Raw genomic sequence first — 19,161 nt, 5'->3', positions numbered from 1 at the left:
GCAATATCTTTTTCATAGTTTACAAAATATATCTTGGCATCACTTTACAAAAAAAATTTTCGTCTTTTTGGCACATTCGTCTCTTACCACTGTTTTTTGTCCTTTTTTTTTTTTTTTCTTTTATATATATATATCCCTTTTATGTATGTATGTATGTATGCATGTATGTATATATATATATGTATATATATATAATAAATAAATTTTACGAACGTTTAATTGTACAATTAATCCCTCGAACGCATTAAATTCGATCAGCCGAGACGAGACTATTTAAATAATTTTTTAATCACCAATCGGCAAATTTCTTGACGGCTTTTGAATACAAAAATATGTTCATAATTTTAGCATGAAAGAGAAAGAAAGAAAGAGAGAGAAAGAGAGAGAGAGAGAGAGAGAAAGAGAGAGAGAGAGAGAGAGAGAGAGAGAGAGAGGGAGAGAGAGAAGGAACTCCTATATCCGAACTTTTTCTTCGATAATGTTCTTGTATAAATCATCTGTCAGTTTCACGTACATGCCCGTCCGATCGAGGAAGTAAATTGGATCTACCAACTATATGAATTAAATTAAATAAATAAAATTTCGTAAGGTTAATTATTAAAAAAATAATCGATTCGATTTTTACCTTTGTAATATCATAACCTTCACGCTGAAGATCCTTCTTCTTCAATTTATATGTACCTATAAGAACGACGTTAACTATATAGAAAAATATCTTGAACAAAGTTTTAGACAGATTTAGTCATTAAAGTTTACCAGTCATGGGTAGTTTCGAGAGAACACGAATGAAAAGTGGTCGAGCATAAGTAGGAAGAACCTTCTTTACACCTTCAGCTAATTCCTTTAAATTTAAAGTTCCTTCTGGATCATAAATAGCACCCATGCCAGCCTTACCTTCGTTTCCAGGTACCTGTCAACGATAATGTCTCATTAGAAAATATTACAACAAATGATTGTAAACTCAATACAAAAGTTTATATTATGTTGTTTGTTTTATTGATAAAAAGTAATTCATGTTTGTTGAATAAACCTTTAAAAAGCTGTTCTATAAAACTTTTAAGAAATGTTTTGAAACAATATTATTATTTGCTAATTAATAAATATTAAAACGGAATTAATATAAAAACTATATTATTATGAATTATACAAATACATGTAGTTAAGCGTTAATAAGGAAAAATAGATGACTCACTTCGACACCATAAACGACTGTATCCATGAGACCTATGACATTACTAACAACAGCCTCGACTTCAGAAGTGGCCACATTTTCTCCACGCCACCTAAAAGAGAAAATTATTTGAGAAGTTAATATGATAAATCAAACTAAAAGATGAACATTGAAAATACATACCTGAATGTATCACCGGTTCTATCCTTGAAGTAGAAGTATCCCAATTCATCCATGACCAAAATGTCACCTGTTCGAAAAACGCGGTTAAGTCATGGCGCGGTGAGTTCTCAATTGGTAGTACAAAATGACCGCTTTTTTTTTTTTTATTTTTGTCTTATGATTTCAACCGACCAGTATTGAAGACACGATCACCCTTCTTGAAGACGTCACGTATGATCTTCTGCTCCGATGCCTTCTGATCGGCGTAACCACTGAAATCGTTCACAGTCTTCCCTGGATTAATTTTTCCAACGAAGATACCGGGCTCTCCTGAATAATTAAAAAGAAAAAAAAAAAAAAGAAAAAATAAAAAGAATAGTTAGTCCTTTTAATCAATTATGAATTTAAGAAAATTGTTTTCAAAATATATAAGTAGAGTAAAAAAAGAAACTATGTCCTAATGTCACTTCTTAATTATGATCATAATTTAAATAATATCAGGTAAATATTCAGATCGCAATTTGAAATATGTTAGACTTTTATTAAATATTCATATCGTATTTAATCATTCATATAATAATTAATAATTCATATAATATTAAATATCATATGGTATCATCGATTTTTTAATTAAATAAAAAAATATTATTATTATTAACGTACCAGGTTTACAACGTATGCAAAAACCTTCAGGTCCTCTAATCGGTTCTCCGGTTTCTTCATTGACTCTTAATAAAGTGACTGGATAGAGATTGCCGGCGAACCTTGGCACAAATCCAACTGCACCGACTCTATTATCGATGTTCACTACGATGTAAACAGATATAATGAACACAGTACGTCTAATTATTCGTTGAATCATTTCACATTAGATCCATTGAGGGAAAAAAAAAAAAAAGAAAAAAAAAAAGGAAAAGAAAAAGAAAAAATAGAAAATAAATTACCAAGATTTGAGTTTCCTTCGGTAGCACCATAAAATTCACCGATTTGTTTAACGCCAAATCTCTCGACGAAGGGCTTCCAAATTTGGGGCCTTAAACCATTCCCATACATGAGTCTTACTTTGTGAGTCGTGTCATATGAACTCGGTGGGACGGTCAAAAGATATCGGCAAATTTCTCCGATGTACTGAGCTATCTAAAATAAAAATGAAAAATATTGAATTGTTCAATAAAAATATATAATTCAATAAAAATAAATACAAATGATATTTACTTATATATATATACATATATAAATATAAAATATTGAAAATTTCAATATTACTTATTGACTGATAAAAAATTAATATGTATATATTAATAAAACTAATAAACTAATGTGTTAAAGAAAGATTAAACATTTGATATCGATAAAAAATATACAATACTTACGGTACATTCATAGTGAACGCAATCGGACCAAAATTTCGAGGCACTGAAACGTCTACGAAGAACAACGGTTATTCCTGTGAGCAATGGTTGTCCAGCTCCTATTATACCTCCAGCCGTATGATAGAGAGGTAAAGAATTATAAATTCGATCGTCTGAACGTAGAGCCAACATGGAGTATACACCATAAGCCATTAACATATACCTGAAGGAATACAATTGTTCTATGATATTATTCATTTTAATGAGGAAATATTTTGTTATACATTTAACATACCTAAGATTATTGATAACAGCTGCCTTTGGCATTCCAGTCGTACCAGACGTATAAATGTATATCAATTTGTCTCGTGGATTACCTAAAGCAATATCTTCGACAAGACGTCCTGGATCTACACTGAGAATTTCTTTGTTTAGATCGATTGCTTCCTCTAATATAGACACATCTTCGTGTTCTGACCATTGAAACAGCTTCAGTTCTGGTAATTTGTCTTTTATATCACGTACCGCTGAAAAAAAAAAAATAAAATAAATAAATAAATAAATAAAAATAAAAATAAAAATAAAAATAAAGCGTCGACTGTACTTATCAAAATTGTTCAAGCTTTACGATATTTAAAAAATTGCTTTTCTGTTCTTGGAATTTATCCCTTAAGATTATGCCAATTTTTAAATATATTTTATGTATCTAATCAAATACAATAGTTAGCATTATTATCTTTTTAAATGGATCATACTATTATTTGAGTTTTTCAATATATTTGATTTTGCTAAAGTTTTCTTTGTTGTCGTTGCTTTTTTTTTTTTTTGTTTTTTCAAATATTTTAGGACATTTGTTTGAATTATAGATTTTCTAATTTTCTAAAAGAAAAGTTTCTTACCGTCCTTCAGTTCAGAGCCAAAGATAAGAGCCTTGCAGTTTGCCGTTTTAATACTATGGATCAAAACCTCCTGTCGAAGATTGGTGTTGATGAGAGCACCAACGAAGCCAGCTTTGCTCAGACCCAACCAAGTTCCGATGTATTCCGGACGACCTTCCATAGCTAGAGCTACGCTATCCCCCCGTGAAAGTGGTCGCATGCGAAAATAACGTCCTATTCTGTTGCTGAATTCTTCGAGCTGTAATATAATGGAAAAAAAAAAAAAAAAGAAATAAAGAAAAAGAAAACAATTTTTTTCAAAAGATAATGTTCCATCGTGATTTGATTTTGATGTTTATATTGTTGATATTTTATTTATAATAAACGTATAATTAAAAAAAAAAAAAAAAAAAAAAAAAAAAAAAAAAAAAAAAAAAAAAAGAAAATCATTAAGACAAATTGTGGAACATTTCAATTTATAAAATATTAAATCCGTACCTGTTGATAAGTCCATTCTTTATCCTCGGAAATATATGCTACTTTTTCAGGATGACGTTCAACCAGTCTTGAGAATACCCTAGCCACTGTAAATCCTCGTGTTTCCCACCACCATAAAAGTATGTTCACTTGTATGAATCTAATGGCTCCTCTGTACAAAAAAAAAAAAAAAAAGAATAACACAGTTACATATATAAAATTAAATGTTACTCATCTTACATATATAAATGATAATAATATTCAGATACAATTTTTAAAACGTATTAAATCAAACGAATATTATTAATCTTATAATACAAAGACTAATAATTTTTTTTTTTTTTTTAAATTTTACTTCATAACACATCGCAAATTTTTGATATCCAATGATATTTATAATTTCTTATTTCGAAAGAAATATGTCTGCCGATAGAGAACTAGATCACGATGATGGATAATTTCTGGTATCAATTGCATGCATCCTTGATTTCATAAAAGAGACTCTCTATTATGTTCTAAAAAAAATGGGGTGAGAAAACGAGCGAATCACGGTCACGAACACGAGTCCCAGAATGACGAACGATCCTGAATACACGGCTTCGTGCTATCTAGCACGACATCTTATCCTATCGATGTAAATTGATTAATTCCATGAGGAGCACGTGCGTGCATGGCTATCTGTGCGACATGTATGAAAGGTCTCTGATAATTCTTTTTTTTTTTTTTTTTCTTTTTTCACCGAGATACTTGGACTTTGAAAGGTATATATCCATTTCAAAGAATAAATGTATTCATACATTAAAAAGTTTACATGTGAGTTTACATTTGTACGCATTTAAACTATTATTTTACACATTTAAATGTATCTAGTCCTTTTTCTTTGAATCAATATTTTTACAATTTTAATCAATACTTTATGTTATCAATATAATTAGCTATATATCTTAGCAATAAAATTCATACGCAGGTGCATAATTACTGATGTGTATGCTAAAATGCATAATTGTCATATGACTGACTACGTTCCTAAAAAAAAAAAAAAGAAAAAAAAAAGGTGTTTATTTTTAGACATTTAACAAACAATCGAGACAAATCTAATTGTCAAATTTTTTTTTTTTTTTTTTTTTTTTTTTTTTTTGTAGGTATGTAGATTTTATTTTTTTCTCTATCTTCTTTTCTATCAACAGGTTATGGTAATAGATTCCTTACCAACAACACAAAAAAAAAAATCTTCGATGAAACCTTCGATTTAAAACACTTAATTATTTATATGTTAAATTTTATTTTTAAAAACATTTTTATTGGTTCGTCTAAGGCCGATGATTGAAAAACAATAGAAATATATCTTCACTAACACAAAGAAGTTGATATTATATGTAAAGAATCATTGCAAATTATCCCTAACGATTAAGGCCATCATATGCATTCCATGCTTTTTTAATTCATGCTTCGTTCTACATGGCAAAACCGCTCATTTATTATTCTTCTTGAAACATTATTATATAACGACATATTTAATAAAACGAAGAAAGTAAAAAATAAGAATAAAAATATAAATGTTATTCTATTTATCACTTCATTACTTTTCAAAAAATTCGTCGAATAAAAATCAACGAATCGTGTTACTTCAATTTAAATTAATTTTAATTTATAACACAAATAAAAATTTTCTTATTATATTAGTAAAATATTTGCTTTTTTTTTTTTTCCTCTATACTTCTTGGAAAATTTGTAAAAAGCTAAATTTATTTCGAACATTCTGAATTTTAATAGTGTCCCTGAAAGATTACGCCTTTGTTAGCCAGCTCGTTTCTATCAGTCGACACTAGCCACAGTTCCCCTACCAACTACGTATTCACCATGATTAAATAGAGCCGAATGAAATAACGAAAGACGTAGAGGAGAATAACTTTCATCGTTGAACATGGTTACTTTAAAAAATAGTTATCACGAATATCTACACAGAAACAGAGAGAATATTTTGTAAACATTTTAAAAAATAAAGTATTAATCACAATCCTTGAGGTTCAAAACAAGTTTTACTCATCTGTAGCAAATTACATCAGCAATAAAACTATCAATGTCAACTGAACGTGTCCGTACTGAGCATGCGCGCATGCGCATGTTATAATAAATAACTTATTATAGCGTGTGTATGTGTTTTGTGTGTGTGTGTGTGTGTGTGTGTGTAAGTGAAAAAAATACGTCTATTACGTTCGTTTTTTCAAACAAGATTCAAAAAAAAGATAATTCTATCGTTTCACTATATTTTCTTGTACGTTCGTATTACTCAAAATAATTTAAAAATATCCCCAATTTTCTTTTTCATTTGTCCCTATTATCGACCACTAACGATCAGTCCATCCACAGGAAGTAGTTAAATTTTCGATCCACCCTAACGTTTCCATGACAATAAATGGGATCAAAGTCTAATCGCATAACGCATGCGGCCAAGTGATATGACGATCCATCAACTTGTTGCGAATATTTCCGATGATTCCTTTGGAAGGATGGATTACGTAAATCGATCTGATAATATTTTTAAAACGATTGAAATGTAAAAATTTTATTAATTATATTTCTCATAGATGAACGATATATTGAATATAAATAAAAATACTTATTTATGCGGATGTATAATTTATAAGATTAAATTTATAAAGTGCTATTATAAGAATCAGCTATTAGATTTTAGATTTAAATATTGATAACATATTTCGTCAATTTGGACTTATAAAATATAGATAACCCAAAAACAATGAATTTTAATATAGAATATCATAATGTAGATTATATCAATTAACTTTCGATCATTTATATTCTTTTATGTTCTTTTGCAGGCATACCAGTGATACTTAGATTGTTGTACATTTTTTGATAACTCGAGATAAAAAGAAAAGTATCGTACGATAGAAGTTAGCCATTGACGATTGCCCAAGCATTTATCATGCTCGTTAGCAAATAATCGTTAGTCACACAAGAAGACTCAACACTTAGTCAATCTGCTTCACTTACTGCTCGTTCGTTAATATCAACGTGCGTCGATAGGGACTATACTTTACTGACAGTAAAAGGCATGCCGGGCATACCTTAACAACTTAAGTTCTTTTTTGATCATGAAAATCCCCCAAAAAAAGCGAAACAAACAATCAAAATATAAAAATATCTATAAGACAATTTGATTAATACCGATGGCATATCTCGATGAATAACTTATTATAACATAGTATTACATGTTCTAAACATATAATAAAAAGAAATAGATAGAGGATATAGATACTTGTTTAAGTTTACTTGTACTTAACTATTAACTGTTTAAATATTAAAATATATAATAAATTTTAAGTACTTATTTAGCATACACCTGATATAAAAATATACAGCAAATGATAACGAGAAGATAAAAATGAAATTATAATGAATAATATAATACGAAAATCCATCTTATTATAGCAAACAATTTTCAAAAATAAATATAATTATTACTTCATTTGATTATACGCATTATGATGGGATTTAAGTTCGTAGCAAAAATGTAATAGCTTGACATTGTGATTAGATCTATAGAAGTTCGACTATGATCGATTGACCTTAGATACATATATAATATATTCGATAGATTTTATATGCGCATCTAGGACCAGTACCATCTCCAGCATAATAATTAAACTCAATGACCCCGACTTTATTGGGGTCAAGTGAGTTGCAACGAACTTCGTCAGTTCGGTCTATCCGTACTAGTGACCCTTTCTTTACCAGTTGCTGTTATATAAGGCTTTCACACGTTTCAAAGAAATCATATTTTCATAATGAATATGGAAAATGAATAATGATACGATGAGTAATAAAATAATGAATAATAAAACGATAAAAATGATAAACAATAATGAGGAAAGATATTAACAATATTCATTAAAAATAAAAAAAATAAAAATATTGAATATTTTGCTATATCTTATAATATATATAATTAAGGGTAAGAAAAAGAAAAAAAGAGTAATAACATATGAATCAAATTAACATACTTTGGAAAATTATAATATTTATATAATCAATCTAAATATTTAAAAGTTTGCAAAAAAAAAAGAAAAAAAAATTAATATAAAATGTAAATTCTAAATATAATATTTAAGTAATTACTAGCCAAAGTTTTATTACTATCACAAACACACACACACACGCACACACAAAAGTTATAAATTCACAATTTTAATGTGAGAATATTTCTAAAAAATTAAGAAGAAGAAAAAAGAAATAAAATCTCCAAATTGAAATCCTTGGATTATTTTTTGTCAGAACGATTCAAATAATATATATATATATATATATATACTATTTTATAATATATTATATATTATATATATTATATACTAACAATTACACTTACGTATTACATTAATAATTATATATTAAACTTATAAATTTATTAAAAATATCTTTTCTCTTTTACCTATATATACATACCGAAATTTTTTTTTAAGTAAATATAATCGTTATTTATAAATAGCAAACATATTAATTATATGATGGTATTATATATTCTGCTTATATTAAATACGGACACTTCCGTAGCATAACACAAAAGTAAAAATTATCACGGTCCATTGATCACGTGAGTAACGTTTTTATCTAAGCTATATTTAGAACTATATGCATACAATAGAGTGTGCAATTAATGTCTCATATCGAACTATTATTAGATGATTGACAAAACAATCGTCTTAAATCAATACTTTATAATTTATACATAAATATATAAGCATTAATTGTAAGAAAAATATTATAGTGTTAAATTTCTTAATTTACGAAACATTTTTAATTCGTAAATTAAGAAATTTAATTAAAAAACAATCGTATATTTTTGTAGATAAATATAATAATTAATTAATATAATAATTAATTACGAAGAAAAGTTATTTTATATAACGAATATTTTTTATATGATTAATAAGATTTTGATTGATGGAAAAAAAAATATAGAAAATATGTTATAAGTTTGTAAAATAATCGAAAAAAAATGAACTATTGATTTCTTTATATCAAGTTTCACATATTCATCGAACCTCTTCTTCCTTTAGAGATATTCGACCTATTCAATGTACATATATACGTCCATACATATATACATACATACATACATACATACATCCATACATACACAGTTGCAGTAATTAATGTTTCCGTAATACTTTCACAACCTTCAGATATTGTCTTCAATCGTTTATATGTAAATATTCGAATGCAAAACCAGTTACGGCACGATTGTACATAAATGAAACATTATATATAAATAAACAAAACAGGCCATTTTAATTAAAAAATATGTTCCAAAGGTTGTCCTCTAGAAAAAAAAAAAAAAAAGTAGCAAGCTCATATTAATTAATTTTGATTGAAATGATTGGCATATTATTATTCATACAATTGAAATGCATAAAGAGAAAAATTGGAGAAATCAAGGACCATTTAATAATCACCAAAAATATAATGATCAATAAAAAGAAAAATATAATAATTAATTCATATGTATAAAATGCGTCGAATTCAAACAATGATAATCAAAAATTTGAAACGTTTGTGCATTTGAAATATTCAAAAAAAAAAAAAAAAAAAAAAAAAAAAAAAAAAAAGTATAATTCTTGCAAGTAATAATATATAATATGTCATCACGATAATAAACTATTACAAACGTATACTATGGGAATATGTTTGAGAAAAAGGAAAATATCAAGTAAATGAACAAAAGAGATAAAGGTAGAAAGAGAAACAAAGAGAAAGACAAATAGACAGAGATGGTGGGGGAGAGATGGTGGAGAGGGGAGGGGGAGAGAGGAGAAAGAAAGAGAGAGAGAGAGAGAGAGAGAGAGAGAGGAGAGAAAGAGAGAGAGAGAGGAAGAGAAATACTCACAAAATATCTCTTGGTAAAGTCTTGTAAAGCACATAGATGAAGCGCCATCGTCCTCCCGTAAGGAAAAAACCTCCAACAACGATGCTCGCCACAGCAACAAGCATCTGTTCAAATCCCGACATGATTTTGTGCAATCGAACGGCCGTTCCTTCTAAGTTTTCAACTTCAACTGTTCCTTCTTCTTCTCTTTCGATAGATCACAACGCTCTACAGCGCATGCAGGCTTTTGAGAATCAAAAACGCTCTCTTGTGTAGTTTTGATTTTCCACGTGATATTTAAAATGATAATAAACAATTAAAACAAAAAGCAAAGAGAAAGAAAAGAAAAAGAAAAATAAAAATTACACAATGTTGTCACGGGAACGCACACGTTTTAGAAAAGATCAAAATATTTCGAATATTACGTATGTATATATATATATATATATATGTATGTATATATATGTATTTTTTCTTTCTTTTCTTTTTTTTTTTTTTTTTTGATTAATAAAGAATTAATCGGATCGTTTGATGCGATGATTATTTGTTTTAACAGTTTTACTTCTTTTTTCTTTTTATTTTAAACTCGACTGGCAAGAATTATCACGAACACACGCGAGTCAACCGCCAGCTGAGCGACGACTAAACTCACACGTTCACAAGTAACATCCACGCATCTATCTCTCTTTCTCTCTTACTCTTTCCTTCTCCTACTCTTTCTTTCGGCTTCACCAACTCACATACGACGTAAGTGCCCATCATAGCAGGATATTGCCGTAACCGACCTCGTCGAAAAGAATGCCATTTTTTAGCACTCTGCTGATTAATTCTCATCATTCCCGTTCAAAGATCTCTTCTTTGACAGTCGAATCTATGCACGACTTTGCTTTATACACTTTTTGTTTTTGTTTTATCTCTTTTCTTTTCTTTCCTTTTTCTTTTTTTTTAATATATATACATCTTGTTATAAGAACAAAGAGATCATTGACCAATATTATAATCATTATAAATTTATTTTAAATGCAATCGGTACAAATTTATTTTAAATGCAATGAAAAATTATTATTATTATTAAAAAATAAAAGGAAAAAAGAAGAAAGAAAAATTTTTTTATCTATATATCTTCACTATCATATCTTAAGCGATAACATTAAGATAATATCGTTTCTATTAAAAATTTTTTCGTTAAGACAAAGATATTTATAAAAAGAAGTGATATTAATCAAAGTATAATTTCTTTATCTTCATCTTTATAACGAAAATAATGTGTAACGATTCAATTATAACAAATTTGAAAATTTTTTTCTATTCTTTATCATAATATGACTTTATTTTAACGACGAAGATATTTTATACCATTTAACAAATATATAAAATATATAGGTATATATATATATATATATATATATATATACACAAGCTTATAATTAAATTACGCACAAATAATTCCGCGAAAAAAGGTACAAAGACAAGGTCTGTGCTTGTGACATCGACTGTGATCTCTCGTTGTTGAAGATATTGAGGTCACGTATACTTGATAATAATGGATACTGCAAAGGAAAAAATTGATATAAAAATAAATAAATCACAATAGTATTCAGAAGAGTCTACAAAATAAACATGCCAATATTGAAAATATTTGAAAGACAAGCATAGAAGCGTATATTAACAAAGAATAGCGTTTCGTGGGATAAAAAAGGGTTATTGAAAAAAAAATCGATTTTTCGTTTAAAATAATGATAAAACTAATCTATCTTTTGTATTAATATTAAAATCCATTTCTATCGATATGAGCCTGTAAATCATGAGCTTTAGATAATAAATATGAAGAAAAAGAGATAAGTTAAACACGCATGTACCTTCATTTCTGAAGAACAGAATACCACTCTATAGGATGTTTGCTATCTGAGAACCAGGTAAAGCGCCAAGATGTCCAAAACTGAAAATGATACGCGGGAAAAGGATCCAATGAGTGATATTCAATAAGAATGAAAGAGAGCAATAGAAAAGGACCAAACAGGCGTTTTTCTTCTTTAGAAAACGGAAAAGAAAAATGAACTAAATAAGAAACGATGAAGTATTAATCTGAGAAGTGCAACATGTAGGATAATACCAAATAAAAAAAAAAAAAATAGTACTAGCCATGCTAATAATAGGATTTGTTAACACAATATGCAAACTCGCATGTTTATACCAAGAAAGAAGTTTACATTAAACGAGAATAAGAACCATGCAATCCATATTTTTCTATTAATTAGCAAAAGCATATCAGTCGTACCAACGATAAAGAGAACGATCGTCAATGTAACGCTGACAATAATAATCCGTGATTTCACGTTTTGTAACCATGCCCTTCGTTGTGCTTTCTTTGCTGCTTCTCTAAATTGACTACCAGCCATAGACAACCGATCGCTTGCATCTTGTAGATCCTCTAATCTCTCTCCACGTTCCATGACTTTCTTCACGTTATCTCGCATCACATCTGTCACCTCTTGAATTTGGATTCTGATGCTAAGCAATATAAAACATATTTGTTTAAACATTTTGTATAACTTCTATGATAAATTACTTAGACATATCCATGACTTATTTTTTCCAATTTTATACTCTTCAAAAATTTCTTTACAATTTAAATAATAAAAATAAGATATATATATATATATATATATATTTACCTATCCATTTTTCCATCGGGTCTGCTTATTCCATTTGATGTACTGGGACGGCTGAAATCATATGTCAGACATGATGGGAGGATAAAAGGCATATCTTAAGTCTTCAACATTTTCATGATCTTAATGAACCTCCACTGATGAGAGTTGATATGTCAAGCAGTTTTTTCATTGCTGTATTACAAAATAATATTAGATTGATATACAACGATTGATATATAACAACAAAAAATAACCAAGATTGCTGAAATAAATTATTGGAATATTATATTATCCATAAAATATCCAAACGACTTACTTAAATATCATATCTTCATCGGGCTCACTATCATGTTCCAAGAGGGTTTCCTAAAAACAAATGTTTCATACGAATATCAGGTTCCCGCCATGATCTTCATTAAAATTCGTGATGTATTATTTGAAACACCATACGTCAAAAAGCATGCTCACTTTTTCGTCCTTATCCGCAGATCTTATATCCTCTCTAGATAGATTACTTTTGCTGATGGTAGCCATGATTCTTAAATAATTTATCAAACCTTTTCCAATATAGATATAACTATGACGAACTTTTAAAAACGAATGAAATTTCCACGTTACACTTTTCGTCGAACGTATACACAGCCATATTGTTTAACTTTGGCTACATTTTATCGACTTGAGCTCAAGTTTGTTTGACAAACTGACCGATAGATGGTACTACCGATGATCAGTGTCGAACGTGATCGATCGATTGAAACGAGTAGCGCGAGACTTACCGATATTTATCGATCGTTTAAAAAATAATTGTATTATAATTATCATAATTATTTCTATAATTAAAAATTTTCTTCTTTCTTTTTTTTTCTTTTGTTTTTTTTTCTTTTATATTCATTTGAAAAAAAAAACTTTTATATATGTATATATATATATATTTTCAAAAAAATGTTAAAGTAGATATTACGTCGATTACTTGATAACTAAATACAAAAGCTATATAGGTTTTAGGATAACTTTCGAAAAAATAAAGTTGATTAAAAGAAGTATTCTTCGAGAAATCAAAAACTGACCGCTATGGTCTGACGTTTTCAACCTAAACAAAGAACCGACGGCTCGATCCGACAGTTGACGTTTGAAATTGCATGCTCCTTTATTCTGAGATAGGTCGGTTATTGTGTTGGTTGCGTATACCGAGGGAAAAAGAAATGCTTGGGAAAGTTGGAAGCGTATAGAAAACGATTAAATGGAAGGAAAAACTGTTTAAAAAAGAAACGATAATGTACAAATGTGTTACGATTAAATTGAGATTTGAGACAGGAATGAAGGATTATGCAAGAAGTAGAAAAAAGAAGTACATTACAACAAAAAAAAAAAAAAAAAGAAAAGAAAAATAAATAAAATAAAAAGAAATAAAAGAGAAAGAGATAGATAGAGAGAGAGAGAGAGAGAGAGAGAGAGAGAGAGAGAGAGAGAGAGAGAGTGGGAGATAGAGAGAAGATTGCGAAATAAAATGTTACGAAACGATCTCGAGACAAAAGTAAATAAATAATAGAAATTTATTGCAATAAAATAAAGAAAAACAAGAAAAGTGATGAACGTATGTATGGTGGTTACAAGAGAAAGGACCCATCAGGAGAGAGTTTCGAAATTTATTACTACATTTCGCGCATGAGAAGAGTCTACTTAATCACAATAGCTTTTCCTAGTCCTTTATAAATCCGTTCGCTCTTATAGCATTTCGTCCTCGTAGCTTCTCTTGTAAAGTCTAGGCCAATATCAAAATAGGCCGTTCGAAAAGGCACCTTTTTTAGGAATAAAGGAAAAGAATGATCGAAAAGGATATCTTGAAAATGGACGATGGCGATCAAATACTATCCAAAGTCAATACTTTTCGATAGAGAAACCGTATCATGTTTTCTTGGTTAATAGTGAATGATAACATAAAATTCTTTCGTATGAACGAAACGTATCCATTTTCATTTGACGATAGTACGCGAAGATAAAAATCGATGGCTGGTATCTTTTCTATTTCCGAAGTCGTTAATACTTCTTTTTTTTTTTTTTTTTTTTTTCTTTGCGAAGTGAGAACGAAACGGTCGTAATTCCTTGTTGTAATCTGACGATAATTCAGTTTTGTTAAATCGTAACTGTTACGTTACGACCTCGCTCTTGAGAGACACTGACGTGAATCTTATTTGTTTGTTCTTTTTTTGTTTTTTTCTCTTTTTAAAACACCCACAGACAAACGTACTTACAGATACATGTTAATAAAAAATGACTTTTGGCATATTGCTTTTTATTTTTGTCGACATAAACACCTAAATTCTCCTTACAGACAGTCGATACAACACGAACGATAAAAAAATAACTTGATTGTCGTATTCAAGAGAGACAAAGAACCGTATGCGTCTAGTGACGAAGATATTATGTTATATGTATATATATATTTATATTTTTTTCCCATATGTGTATGTATATATATATATATATATATACACATATTTTTTTTATAGTTTTTTCTTTTTTCCTTTTCTTGTATCAAAGATAAGATGCACAACTATCGAGAGACCGTTTTTCATGATGCCCGTGATTCTTTCTTCTCACTTTGTATAATCACGTCTCACTTGTATCATTGATCGATTATGACATCTTTAAATGTAATTCCGAAAAAAAAAGACAATATCATTCGTCCATGCGTTTTTTAATTTTCGTCTTTTTTTTTTTTTTTTTTTTTTTTTTTTTTTTTTTTTTTTTTTTGACCAGACAAAGAACCGTAATTATTTTTTTTTATGTTAGGACGACGTTTGAAGCGGTCCATTGCTAATGTGCTTTTTTTTTTATTAATATAAACAAGAGATTACATAGAAAAATATATCAGTCTAACAGCTCCCAAAGTATAAGTGATCCTTCGGCTTAATTTGTATCGTATGGCGAACCGTAATTGTGCGAACGAGACACTCTTTGTAATTTTCTTGACTTTTTTTCCATCCTTTTTTTTTTCCTTTTTTTTTGCTTTTTTTTTTTTATTTTTCAATTTATATAATACGAAGAAAGGAATGAAATAAGACGGATATTTATATAAAATTTACTATAGTTATCTCGTAATTGTGGAAGAATCGATAATTGAGTAATAGACGAAATATTACGAAGTTGCTACGTTCGAGCACATATTACGTTATGTTCTGTCATATAAACGCGAATAATACGTGATAATTACGTTTGTCTAATCGTTACGCCTATTGTTGCACGATTGCACGATATCATAACAGCTCTTGGATCAGAACTGTATACGAACGTTATACATGCATACATACATACATACATACATACAAACATACACATATTGATGTACCATATATATATATATATATATATATATATATATATATATATATATATACATACATACGCGAATATTCTCTCGCTCTCTGTTTGTGCTTACTAAGCGATGATGATTTCATTGAAATACCTGTTACTATAATATTCTAATGATTTTCTCCTTTTATTATCATCACCGAGAAAATTTTAATTCACGCGACTTGCATACTAAATATCTCTCTTATTCTGAAAGGAATAAGGCGAAACGAAGATATTCGCTTGAATGTTACGTTTCGTCGAGTAGTAAAAATGATAATGGTAACGACAATACCGAACGATATAACTACGTCTATTTCTATTCTCTTATCGATCCCATTAAAATAAAAATAAAATTGAAAAAAGTCTGACAAATAAATTTACATGCATGCTTTTTTCTTCCTCTTCTTTTTTTTTTCTCTTTTCTTTTCTTTTCTATTTTTTTTATTTATTTATTTTATTTAAATCTTTTTTCTGACCTTTTCCCTTAGATCTAATAGTAAATATATATTTAGATCTTATCAATGCGTTCACATTTTTATCATTATGAACAATGTTACCGATATCATTTCAATTTATACGAAGAGAGACGAAACGGTATATATATTCTATTAAAGAAATGAAAAATTTAGCGAAAGATCTTTCGTGCATTTTTCTCCCTCTTTTTGTTTTTTATGTATATATATATATATGTGTGTGCGCGCGCGTGTGTGTGTGTGTGTGTATGTATTTTTTTTCACTAATAAATAATTTGAATCGTTGACTATTTGTTTATTACTAATGTCAAGAATTATCAACAATAGAGATGAGAATTTTGTTAGGTTTATAAATTAGAAATTTTTAATTTTAACTTCGAATTTACTTGCAAATATAATTTTTCTAATTTTGAGTTTACGTTAATTTGTATACGCTAATCTACAGAATGCTTCGTTAAATGCACGTACATACATACCATATTATTATTATTATTATTATTATTATTATTATTATTATTATTATTATTATTATTATTATTATTATTATTAATATTAATATTATTATTATTATTATTATTATTATTATTATTATTAATATTATTATTATTATCATCACTATTATATTAAATCACGAAGTGCGAAGACGACCAGCGCCACATTTTGAGGGACGAATCCAGCGTCCAATCGATTGATAAATCGAATCCGAGTTTCTCCAGTCGCGGCAGTCTGATAAAATTTCGTCGCAGTTAGAAATACGTTATTATAAACGCCACGTAAATTTTACGATAATTATTGCTAAATGATTTTCTTGCGAAAACCGTATAAAAAATTACCTTATACATAGGACAAGATTATTATCATCTTGACGAAAGGGGATTATGAATAAGAAGAAATATATGTGTTTTCCATGAAAAAGAGGAAAAATCTTAAAGAAACGTGAAAATATTGATTGTCCTCTGTTATAATTTTGTTATAATTTTGATTTAACTTAAGAAACTCGATTAAATTTACATATACATATTTAAGTATTACGTACATCGAAACTTTAAATTTATTCACTACGGGAAGATATGCATCGGGAAATATTTATATTTACTGAACATTTCGTTCATAAAATACATCGACAATAATGATATGTTATATGATATAAATATATTAAAAAAAAAAAAAAAAAAAAAAAAAAAAAGAAAAAAATATAATAATAATAATAAAAATAAAAATAAAAATAAAAATAAAAATAAAAATAAAAACAAGAATAAAAATAAATTAAAAGAGATAATCTAAAATTTCTGGAACAACATAAAAAGAATATCTTAATACTGTTACTTTTCAATGTGATTTATATTATCGAACAAATTCTCATTAAAATATTTACACGTACGGGCGTTCGATAAAACGCAAATAGGAAGATAAATGTTGAAATCGAAATGAATATTCATAATGAGAAAGGAAGAAAGAAAGAGAGAGAGAGAGAGAGAGAGAGAGAGAGAGAGGGAGGGAGAGAGAGAGAGAGAGATAGAGAGATAGATAGAGAGAGAGAGAGAGAGGAGTAGTGACAAAAAGGACACGTGTCGCTAATTAGCATCTAATAAATAATCAAATCGCTGCATTGCAGACATATGGCAAGCCAGATTAACCGGCTCAGCCATTCGTGTTACGTACGAAGGAAGAATTTCTAGGACCATTCATCTTAATTCTAATTTAGGTACCGCTTCAATGTACGCATACACATACAGAGAGAGAGAGAGAGAGAGAGACATACACGATCATGCTTAAAATTCAGAATGATGAGTGCAGCTCGTATATTCCAACATCGAGATCAACTTAAATTTGATAGATAAATATATAGATAGATAGATAGATACATGCATACGTAAATACATACATATACGTAACGTATGTACTTACATACATACACAATCGACTAGTCGACGACTGCGAATTGTTTGAATAATTATATTACTATAATCATTCTCGTTATTTCAAAACTTAAAATAAGAAATAAATCGAATTTTCTTTCGCAAGAAAAAAGTCAGAGAAGATAGTCTTCAAGCTTTTATCATTTGCTGATATTATTCTTTTCTTCTTCTTCTTCTTTTTTTTTTTTTTTCTTAAAGAACGTGAAGATTTTCGCAGCTCTTACTTTTACTATCTTTTAAACACATTTTATTTAATATTTCTCTCGCGAGATTGAGACTATGAGCTGTTTTACTAGCATGGAGCTTCGACATCTTGCCCTTATTACATTGACGTCTTAGCTTCTTTTCACGGCTTTCACGCAAACGAATCTGTTTGAGAACACCAACCAAAAGCTCGTCCACGTTGTGCTTTATCCCACTCGACGTTTCGATGAATTTGCATTCCCGAGACGTCGCCAGTTGTTTCCCTTCTTTAACAGAGCAAAATTTAACCAATTTAATTCGTAAATATTAATTTTCTTTTTTTATCTATTTTTTTTTTTTTTTTTCTTTTCCATTTGGTCTTTTCATTTCTTTACGATTTTTGTATATTTTTTTTTTATTGCTTCATCTTTTATAATATCCCACATCTGTTTATCGCGTAATATAATCGAAAACGTAATTTCGTGCCATTAAAGATCTTTCCACAAGAATCTTTTAATTATCTCCACCGCAAGTAAAAGTGCCGATATTATCTTGGAGAGTTCGAATTCCATAGAAATCGAACTACTCTCTCGTCTCGCAAGAGTAGGTACTAAACGGAGAAAAAGAGAAAGAGAGAAAGAGAAGCGATTTGCG

The 19,161-nt window shown here is 28.6% G+C and overlaps 3 protein-coding genes and 1 long non-coding RNA gene across 10 annotated transcripts in view; 1 reads left to right on the top strand and 3 right to left on the bottom strand.

Moving 5' to 3' along the window:
- Positions 1-268: 268 nt before the first annotated feature.
- LOC124948333 (long-chain fatty acid transport protein 4-like) lies at positions 269-10,553 on the bottom strand. Its single transcript, XM_047491790.1, has 13 exons — positions 9,946-10,553; positions 4,062-4,212; positions 3,585-3,822; positions 2,981-3,212; positions 2,707-2,908; positions 2,278-2,470; positions 1,997-2,140; positions 1,526-1,663; positions 1,355-1,421; positions 1,193-1,283; positions 757-910; positions 626-681; positions 269-552 (listed from the first exon to the last, which is right to left on the bottom strand). The coding sequence occupies exons 1-13, from the start codon at positions 10,065-10,067 to the stop codon at positions 454-456; spliced, it is 1,887 nt and encodes a 628-aa protein (XP_047347746.1). The 5' UTR covers positions 10,068-10,553; the 3' UTR covers positions 269-453.
- LOC124948335 lies at positions 5,881-8,897 on the top strand. 3 transcript variants are annotated; one of them, XR_007100682.1, is made up of 3 exons: positions 5,881-6,222; positions 6,411-6,597; positions 6,881-8,897. It is a non-coding gene; the product is annotated as an uncharacterized LOC124948335 (long non-coding RNA). The 3 variants fall into 3 exon arrangements; XR_007100681.1 differs by having other exon boundaries at positions 5,881-6,226; XR_007100680.1 differs by having other exon boundaries at positions 5,882-6,315.
- A 302-nt stretch (positions 10,554-10,855) lies between the features above and the next one.
- Positions 10,856-13,249, bottom strand: LOC124948334 (synaptobrevin homolog 2-like). Of its 3 annotated transcripts, none has more exons than XM_047491791.1 (6): positions 13,047-13,249; positions 12,895-12,944; positions 12,600-12,650; positions 12,203-12,435; positions 11,784-11,863; positions 10,856-11,474 (listed from the first exon to the last, which is right to left on the bottom strand). In XM_047491791.1, the coding sequence occupies exons 1-5, from the start codon at positions 13,110-13,112 to the stop codon at positions 11,826-11,828; spliced, it is 438 nt and encodes a 145-aa protein (XP_047347747.1). In that variant the 5' UTR covers positions 13,113-13,249; the 3' UTR covers positions 10,856-11,474; positions 11,784-11,825. The 3 variants fall into 3 exon arrangements, with proteins under 3 accessions (XP_047347747.1, XP_047347749.1, XP_047347748.1); XM_047491793.1 differs by having other exon boundaries at positions 12,600-12,770; positions 13,047-13,248; XM_047491792.1 differs by lacking the exon at positions 11,784-11,863 and having other exon boundaries at positions 13,047-13,248.
- Positions 13,250-16,577: 3,328 nt separating this feature from the next.
- LOC124948368 (GTP-binding protein REM 2-like) overlaps positions 16,578-19,161 on the bottom strand; it is a 42,450-nt gene continuing 39,866 nt past the window's right edge. For 2 of the 3 annotated variants that reach the window (XM_047491878.1, XM_047491879.1), the window contains one exon: positions 17,699-18,794. In XM_047491878.1, coding sequence (XP_047347834.1) covers positions 18,517-18,794 — 278 coding nt within the window. In that variant the 3' untranslated portion in view covers positions 17,699-18,516. Of the gene's footprint in view, positions 17,132-17,698; positions 18,795-19,161 lie in introns of those variants that run through there. The other variant, XM_047491880.1, reaches the window with a different exon arrangement.

Source organism: Vespa velutina, chromosome 4 (assembly GCF_912470025.1).
Source record: "Vespa velutina chromosome 4, iVesVel2.1, whole genome shotgun sequence".
Taxonomy (NCBI): domain Eukaryota; kingdom Metazoa; phylum Arthropoda; class Insecta; order Hymenoptera; family Vespidae; genus Vespa; species Vespa velutina.
The sequence above is the reverse complement of the archived record's forward strand: the minus strand, read 5'-3'. Positions and strand labels throughout refer to the sequence as shown.